The 9435-nt window shown below is 46.9% G+C and overlaps 1 protein-coding gene across 1 annotated transcript in view; it reads left to right on the top strand.

Moving 5' to 3' along the window:
- The first annotated feature begins 6964 nt into the window (after positions 1–6964).
- The window catches only part of adss2 (adenylosuccinate synthase 2), a 78487-nt gene continuing 76016 nt past the window's right edge, over positions 6965–9435 (top strand). The window contains exon 1 of the mRNA XM_033025859.1: positions 6965–7302. Coding sequence (XP_032881750.1) covers positions 7087–7302 — 216 coding nt within the window. The 5' untranslated portion in view covers positions 6965–7086. The remainder of the gene's footprint in view (positions 7303–9435) is intronic.

The raw sequence follows: 9435 nt of genomic DNA, 5'->3' as shown, positions 1-9435 counted from the left end.
ATAGTAAAAGCTTCTTTAGGTATGTGAAGAGGAAAAAAATTTGTTACGACCAAAGTTGGACCCTTGAAGACCGAAAAAGGTGAATTTATTATGGGGAACAAGGAAATGGCAGATGAGTTGAACAGGTACTTTGGATCTGTCTTCACTAAGGAGGACACAAATAATCTTCCTGATATAGTAGTGCCAGAGGATCTGGGGTAACGGAGGCACGGAAGGAAATCCACAATAGGCAGGAAATGGTGTTGGATAGACTGATGGGATTGAAGGCGATAAATCCCCAGGGCCTGATGATCAGCATCTCAGGGTACTTAAGGAAGTGGCTCTAGAAATCCTGGATGCATTGGTGATAATTTTCCAATGTTCTATAGAATCAGGATCAATTCCTGTGGATTGGAGGGTAGCTAATGTTATCCCACTTTTTAAGAAAGGCGGGAGAGAGAAAACAGGGAATTATAGACCAGTTAGTCTGACATCGGTGGTGGGGAAGATGCTGGAGTCAATTATAAAAGATGAGATAGCCGCACATTTGGATAGCAGTAACAGGATCGGTCCGAGTCAGCATGGATTTACGAAGGGAAAATCATGCTTGACTAACCTGATATTTTTTGAAGATGTAACTAGGAAAATGGACAAGGGAGAGCCACATACGAGATTAGCGGGCAAAATGGGGGTACATGGTATTGGGGGTAGAGTGCTGACATGGATAGAGAAGTGGTTGGCAGACAGGAAACAAAGAGTAGGGATTAACGGGTCCCTTTCAGAATGGCAGGCAGTGACTAGTGGGGTACCGCAAGGCTCGTTGCTTGGACCGCAGCTATTTACAATATACATCAATGATTTGGATGAAGGGATTCAAAGTAACATTAGCAAATTTGCAGATGACACAAAGCTGGGTGGCAGTGTGAAATGTGAGGAGGATGCTATGAGAATGCAGAGTGACTTGGACAGGTTGGTGGAGTGGGCAGATGCATGGCAGATGAAGTTCAATGCGGATAAATGTGAGGTTATCCACTTTGGTAGCAAAAACAGGAAGGCAGATCACTATCTAAATGGCGTCGTTGGGAAAACGGGAAGTCCAACGGGATCTGGGGGTTCTTGTACATCAGTCTATGAAAGTAAGCATGCAGGTACAGCAGGCAGTGCAGAAAGCGAATGGCATGTTGGCCTTTATAACAAGAGGAATCGAATATAGGAGCAAAGAGGTCCTTCTGCAGTTGTACAGAGCCCCAGTGAGACCGCACCTGGAATATTGTGTGCAGTTTTGGTCCCCTAATTTGAGGAAGGACATTCTTGCTATTGAGGGAGTGCAGCATAGGTTTACAAGGTTAATTCCCGGGATGGCGGGACTGTCGTATGCTGAAAGAATGGAGCAGCTGGGCTTGTACACTCTGGAGTTTAGAAGGATGAGAGGGAATCTCATTGAGACATATAAGATTGTTAAGGGTTTGGATATGCTAGAGGCAGGAAGCATGTTCCCGATGTTGGGGGAATCCAGAACCAGAGGCCACAGTTTAAGAATAAGGAGTTAACCATTCAGAACGGAGACGAGGAGACACTTTTTCTCAAAGAGAGTGGTGAGTCTGTAGAATTCTCTGCCTCAGAGGGCGGTGGAGGCAGGTTCTCTGCATGCTTTCAAGAGAGAGCTAGATAGAGCTCTTAAAAATAGCGGAGTCAGGGGATATGGGGAGAAGGCAGGAACGGGGTACTGATTGGGGATGATCAGCAACATCAGTGACCAATCTGGCCAAGACCAGAAGGTAGAACCTAACAGTCTGGGTCTGAGGCGCATAGTGTCAAACCGACACAAACGATAAACCTCCCTGGTCACGTCCTCATCAATCTACAATGGTATTGGAAGTACTTTGCACTACATTCATCGTGGAGACAAAGGCACACTTAATCACATTGCATGGCATTACAATCATGTGAAATGGAAGAGGCTCAGCACAAAATTTGCGGATCCAATGCAGCTACCTATGAGGCACTGTGGACCATGTGCAGTAATATAAATATACACCATCTCAATCCATAACCTCATGGCTCAGCATATCCCACATTCCACTACTATAATCAAGCCAGAGCATCATCCCTGCTTCAATAAGGTGTGAAGATAGGCATTAAAGAAGCAACACCATGCACACCTATAAATGACGTTTACTGTGAACCAGGACAACATTGTTCTCAATAGCAAAATACAGCATGCAATAGACAGAGCTAAGTAATCTTAACCAACTGATTAGATCAAAACATTGCAGTCCTTTCATATCTAATTGTGGGAAATTAAGAAGCCAACAAACTGAGGAGGCTCTGAGAGCATCCCCATTCACAATAATTGTGACACCCAGTGTGTGAGCGTGAAAGCTGATGCTGAAAGATTTGCAATCATATTGAAACCGAAGTGCTGAATGGATGATCCATCTTTGCTTCCTCTGGAGGTCCTCACCAACACAGAATAGATATAGAACAAAAGAACATGCAGAATGCTGGAATAATCAGGATTCAAGATTGGTAGCAAAAACAGGAAGGCAGATTACTATCTAAATGGCGTCAAGTTGGGAAAAGGGGAAGTACAACGGGATCTGGGGGTCCTTGTTCATCAGTCTATGAAAGTAATGCCCCTGTCCCACTTAGAAAACCAGAACGGAACATAGAAGAAGCAGAAACCACTTTCGACCATTAGGGAGACTGACGAAAACCTCCGGGAACCGCACGGAAACCTTGGGTGGGATGCAAAGTCTCCAGAGGTTTCCGTTCAGGTTTCCTAGTCACAGGGACAGGGGCATAAGCATGCAGGTACAGCAGGCAGTGAAGAAAGCGAATGGCATGTTGGCCTTTATAACAAGAGGATTCGAATATAGGAGCAAAGAGGTCCTTCTGCAGTTGTACAGAGCCCTAGTGAGACCACACCCGGAGTATTGTGTGCAGTTTTGGTCCCCAAATTTGTGGAAGGCCATTCTTGCTATTGAGGGAGTGCAGCCATGATCACATTAAATGGCGATGCTGGCTCGAAGGGCCGAATGGCCTACTCCTGCACCTATTGTCTATTGTCAAGATTCAATTTAATTGACACATGTACCAATTAAGGTACAGTGAAAAATTGTGTTACCATACAGCCATACTAAGTAAAAATGCAAAAATACACACAGCACATAAAATAAAGATTAATATAAACATCCACCACAGTGGAATCAACATTCCTCACTGTGATGGAAGGCAATAAAGTTAAGTCATAATCCTCCTATGTTCACCCGTGGACCCTCTGCACTTGCCGTTGTCGACGGTCTGCTGTTCAAACCCTCTCGTCGGGATGATCGAAACTCCGGCGATGGGACGGATCGGAACATTCCAGGGCATGGAGCTCCCGAGTCGGCCGCTTCTTACCGGAGACCGTTGCTTCCCGGTTTTAAAGTCCATAGGCCCCACTGGGTCCAGCATTGGCAATCCTCGACATAAGATCCCAGGCTCCACGATGGGAAGTTCGCGTCACGCCCGCGGCTTGAAGCTCCGGGCCGGTCTCCAGGAAAAGCCGCACCACTCCACGTTGTAGGCCGCAGGGAGGAATGGAAATTCGACACGGAGCAAAATCGCATCTCCGTCGAGATAAGTGACTAGAAAAAGATTCCCCCGATCCCCCCCACCTACCCCCCACATAAAACATACCAAGAGACATTAAAACAAACATTCAAGACATACTTAAAATAATAAAAACAGGGAAGGCAATTCAGTAGGTCTTGCAGTGTCTGTACAGATAAAAAGTATAAGTGGACTTTTTATGCCGAGACCCTACATCAGGACTGAGAAGGAACAGAAAATAATGTCCAGTTGAGGGGTGGAATAGAGACTGGTCTGTGATAGTTGGAACCAGTTATGGAGGAGATGGGTAGATGGAACTTGTGAAGAAGAAGTAGCTGGATCAAGGCTAATAGGCGATAGGTGGAACCAGATGGCAATGGCATGGTGAGCAGTTGATACCACGAGCAGGGAAGGAAGGGAAAGATAAAACAAAGGAAGAAGAAAATTTGGTGGACAGGTGAATATGTGTAGGACATTAGTCTTGTTTACAAAATCAGAGCAGCATTTGACTGAATACAGCTTCAAGGAACCATGGCAAAACTGAAATCAAGACTGACTGAAAGTACTCCAATAGTTGCAATCATCTAACACGAAGGAAGATGGCTGTGGTTGTTGGTGAATAACAATTCCTGTAAGGAGATATCACTGCATGAGCTTCTCAAGCAGAGTCCTTGCCCCAATTATTTTTAATTGCCTTATCCTTGACCTTCATCCAATCATAAAGTCAGAAGTGAACTGCTGACTGCATAAAGTTCAATCTCATTCAATACTCCTTGGCAAATGAAGCACCCCATGCAACAGGACCCAGGCACCATTGAGCCAAGAGATATTAAATGGCAAGTCTTGACACCTCCCCTTGACATTTAATGTCTATATCATTTAGCATTAGCATAACTACTTAAGGATAAGGGGGTATTCTTTTAGGACTGAGATGAGAAAAACATTTTTCACACAGAGAGTGGTGAATCTCTGGAATTCTCTGCCACAGAAGATAGTTGAGGCCAGTTCATTGGCCATATTTAAGAGGGAGTTAGATGTGACCCTTGTGGCTAAAGATATCAGGGGTATGGAGAGAAGGCAGGTACAGGATACTGAGTAGGATGATCAGCCATGATCATATTGAATTGCGGTGCAAGCTCGAAATGCCGAATGGCCTACTCCTGCACCTATTTTCTATATTTCTATGTTTACTGTATATCAATATCAACAACCTGGGAGAAGTTGATCAAGTGTCCTTACTAGCCATAAAAATAGGGCAGAGGCTGGAGTGAACACAGGTCCAACATGTAAAACAACATCCACAAGGAGTTGTGCGGAAGGTGGAAGTGAAATACAACAGGATCGCATTGCAGGCCCGTACGAAGCTTTCCAAAAAGGGGGGTGGCATGGCAGGATTACAAAAAATTTAATGTGAAATAGTGTGCGCGCTGCGCACATCATGAGCGCAAAGCGTGAAGTCCCTCGATGCCAGGGTCCAGGGCCCGCTTAAGGGCCCTGGAAGCTCTGGAGTTTTAGATGCTCTCTGAAGCATTCTGAGCCTTATTTTGGAGCATTTTTGCACCAAATTTATGACCAATGTTTCAGAAATTAACAGGAATCTGAGAGGTAGCTTTTTCACACAAAGGGTGCTGGGTGTATGTAACGAGCTGCCAGAGGAGGTAGTTAAGGCTGGGACTATCCTAATGTTTAAGAGACATTTGGACACGTACATGGATAGGACAGATTTAGATGGATATATGGGCCAAACGCGTGTGAGTGGGACTAGTTTACATGGGACATGTAGGTCGGTGTGGGCAAGTTGGGCTGAAGGGCCTGTTTCCACACTGCATCATTCTATGACTAAAAATTTAAGAAGAAAAATGAATGTAGATAAGTAGAGCAGATTTGAAAGAGGAGTGAAATGTAAAGGCAGAGAGAGGTTTATGGGTGGAAAGGAACATAGGAAAGGACGGGGGAGAGTGGGCTTGGGCAGATGGGTGAAGGGAAAATAGACACAAAGTGCTGGAGTAACTCAGTGAGTCAGGCAGCATCTGTGGAGAACATGGATAGGTGACATGTCACAGAGTGCTGGAGTAACTCAGTGAGTCAGGCAGCATCTCTGGAGATTATATTTCGGGTCAAGACCGTTCTTCAGTAATATTCATGATGTGGCATGCATAGACATTCCTGAATGTTACCCAAACCATCGTGAGCTACTTTGTTACGGTGCTTGCCCTCTCCTATAACGTCTCTGCTGCCTTGGATGATGCAGGACAGTACACAAGCCTGGTAAAAACATGGATGGAGTGGATGTGGAGAGGATGTTTCCACTAGTGGGAGAGTCTAGGACCAGTGGCCACAGCCTCGGAATTAAAATACATTCCTTTAGGAAGGAGATGAGCAGGAATTTCTTGTCAGAGGGTGGTGAACTATGGAATTCATTGCCACAGACAGCTGTGGAGGTCGTCAATGGACATTTTTCAGGAGATTGATAAGATTCTTGATTGATAGGGTCAGAGGTAATGGGGAGAAGGCAGGAGAATGTGTTTGAGAGGGAAAGATAGATAGAGCCATAGAGTGATACAGTGTGGAAACAGGCCCTTCGGAGTGATTGGAGTGACATGGTATGAAGGTGCAGATGGGTGCATGGAAAGAACCAAGAAGAAAGGCACAGCTGTCTTGGTTCTTGGTCCTCCAAAATATTCCAAATGGAATTTAAACTGGAGGTGGTACCTCATGGTGGTACCCCATCTCCTCCTTCCCCCACCCCTCCCCTCTCTCCCTCCGTCCCTCTTCCACCTCTCCCCCTAACCCTCCCTCCCTCCCCACTCTCCCACCCCTCTCCCTCCTCCACCTCGCTCTCCCCTCACCCCTTCCCCTCTTCCACCACTCCCCCTACCCACTCTTCCACTTCTCTCCCCCCCTCCCCCTCCCCACTCTCTCCCCTCTCCCCCGCCCTCCCCACTCCCCCGCCCTCCCCACTCTTCCCCCTCCCTCCCCTCCCCCATCCCCTCTGCTGTATCCCATTGAAGGAGTGAAAGGTTGGAAAATATCACCCCATAACACATTGGACACGATCCCAGGGAAGCATGAAGGAGTCTTTCACGCTGGGGAGGCAGATTTGACAAAATAAGATCCCAGGACGCGAAGGGAACTTCACACAGCAAAATACGGAAGGACGAGACTCGCAGAAGATCGCAACAAGAGCAGCTTTAGATAGGAGGGGGAATTCAGGAAGCGTTGCGGGCGTCTAGACACGGTGATGTCTCAGGGGAAAGGCCAGACGGACCCGTGGGGAGCGGCGGGACGTGTTACTCATGGCAAGATCTCAAGGGGTTAGCGAGGCGGGTTTGGCGCAGCAAGGGAGGGGGTTGTGTGGGCGAGACTAGCGGCTGAGGCGGGCGGAGCGGAGAGGCGCGGTCAGGGCCGGCGCTCGGTGGACCAAGGGCGGAGGCAGGCAGCAGGAGGGAGGAGTCAATCTGCCGCCGGCCGCACGATACACGGGCTCATCGCTCACTCGCACACCGGGACATCATGACGGAGAACGGCAGCGGGGGCGGCTTGGACTCGGAGCCGAATGGCGGGCTGTGCTGCGGCTCGGAGCCAGGCGACGAGCTCTGGCGGCGGCTGAGGAAGGCCGAGCCGCCCAACAAAGTGACGGTGGTGCTGGGCGCGCAGTGGGGGGACGAAGGCAAGGGCAAGGTGGTGGATCTGCTGGCGCAGGATGCCGACATGGTGTGCAGGTGCCAGGTAAGCGAGCCCGCTGGCAGCCAACTCCGGCCGGCTGGCGGGGAGCGAGCGGGGCCTCAGCGTGGGCCGCTGGTTCTCCCGCCCACCCGTCGAGCCCCAGGCTTTGGCCGAGGGGAAGGGGAGAGGCCGGGCCTGGTCCGGTCCCTGTGGCCTCAAGCCCGCTGCGGCGAGACCAGCCCAGGATGGCGGATTGAATCAAACCGCGTTGGAGGGGGGAGCACCATCTCGCCATCTCGCCATCATCCCCCATCCCCATCCTTCACTCGCTTCTCCACCCCCTCTCTCACCTTCACTCTCTTCTTCCTCCCATATCTTTTCCAAAACAGTCATCTCTTTCTGCCCTCCATCCCGTTTTCCTCACCTGCTCTTTCTCTCCCACTTATTTATTTCTCCTTTTTTGAACCTGCCCTCCCTCTTCTCACTCATTGCTGACCTCTTCGTCCGGTTGTTTGGCCCAGCCTGCCCCGTTTTGGGGTTCAGACTCAGACCGTTGTTTGCTCCTTTTTTCACTGCGTGGTTCAGCAAAGCGCATGAACCCTTGCCGCGTCTACTTCAAGCGGAAGAGCTGCTGTATTTTTTGTTGGTTAGAGACGTATTTATGTAAGATGTTTATTATAACGTCGCCGGCGTATCTTCATTTGGGTTTATAACGTCCTTGGCGGGACGAATATTTCGGGAAAGCTGCACGTCACTTTCTGGTTGCTAGTCTGTGAGTAACAGACCCACTTCCTTTTTTCCTTTAACACTACTCTCTAACACTTTCCAAGACGCAGTAGTAACATTACATAAAAGGGAAAAGAGCCTCCGTTTAAAAAAAAAACGTTACTATTTGTTTTCTATGGAAGCAGCAGATGTTAAAGGAAATGGTATTTTATTACCCCATTATCTATTTCTCTCCCTACCCCCTTCTCCCCCCGCCCCTCCTTCCCCCTCCCTTCTTCCTTCCTTCCATCCAAATGTAAACTGTTACCAGGACTGTATGGAAAAACAATTGCCTGGCTCAAAACTATGCATTTATATAGTTATTTAATGTTGCAGTGGATCCCAAAGAGTAGGGTTGTCGCAAAAATTTGAGATGTTAAAAATTAAGCCTGTCATTTTATCCTATCAGATAAAACATTAAAAAACCTTTAATTTGATAACCAATTCACTTTCATATCTTCAGTATTAATAAGGTTATGGTCATATTCATACTCGGAAATTAGCATCTTATTCCTTATTGTTTTTCCATTAACTTAATATAAAAGCTGTGATCGAGGGCAAAGGCCGTTTTACACAGACATGTGTCCAACATCCACACTCAAGATAATCAAAATCATTATTTTTTGCACAACCATGTCATAAGAACTTCTAAATTATCTGTATTTTGTGTAATTGTCTATCCATGATCAATATTTTCATACTAATATCTGACTAAACACTTCCACGGTACATACAGATATCGGGGCCAAAATAGCTTATTTCACATCATCAGATTAAAATGAAATTACACCAAACACTAGATAAGATGTTAAATAAACGTCCTACATACCTTTTATTTTGTCCTGAACTTGATTCCGTGATTTGGAAGGTGTTGAAGTTGAGCCCGACTTTCAAATCCAGCGATCCAATAGACCAGCAACGTTTTGAGAAAAAAAAACGCGAACGGGATGACAGAACGAGATTTCCTCTACATCATAAGCTTGTCGTACGAGGAAATCCCTCCCTGACAACCAATGAAAAACGTGCATTTTACTCCCTCACCCCCCCCAGCCTCTCGAGTTGCACGCACAAGCAGTGGGAAGATCTAGAGCGCCACTGATCGCGGGGATTGTAACGTTACTACAAAGAGATTGTAAATAACAGTATGAAACAAAAATTGACATTTAACCACGTAAGATATTGACATTTGTACCGAGAGGCTATTTGGTCATGCTTGTGTCAAAAACAGTCAACTGCACAGAAATAGGTCCCTTTGCCATGCCATCAAAGCCAAAAAGACTATAAAAAGGGAGCTCATGCAAGATTTAAGAGGATGAAATCAGACGGGGCATTTGACGAATATAAAGAAAGAAGAAAATAATTCGCGGGCAATTAGAATGGCCAGCAGGGACCACAAAATGGCTTTGGCGAGTCGGATTAAAGAAATTCACA

Source organism: Amblyraja radiata, chromosome 8 (genome assembly GCF_010909765.2).
Source record: "Amblyraja radiata isolate CabotCenter1 chromosome 8, sAmbRad1.1.pri, whole genome shotgun sequence".
In the NCBI taxonomy this organism is placed as follows: Eukaryota; Metazoa; Chordata; class Chondrichthyes; order Rajiformes; family Rajidae; genus Amblyraja; species Amblyraja radiata.
The sequence above is the reverse complement of the archived record's forward strand: the minus strand, read 5'-3'. Positions and strand labels throughout refer to the sequence as shown.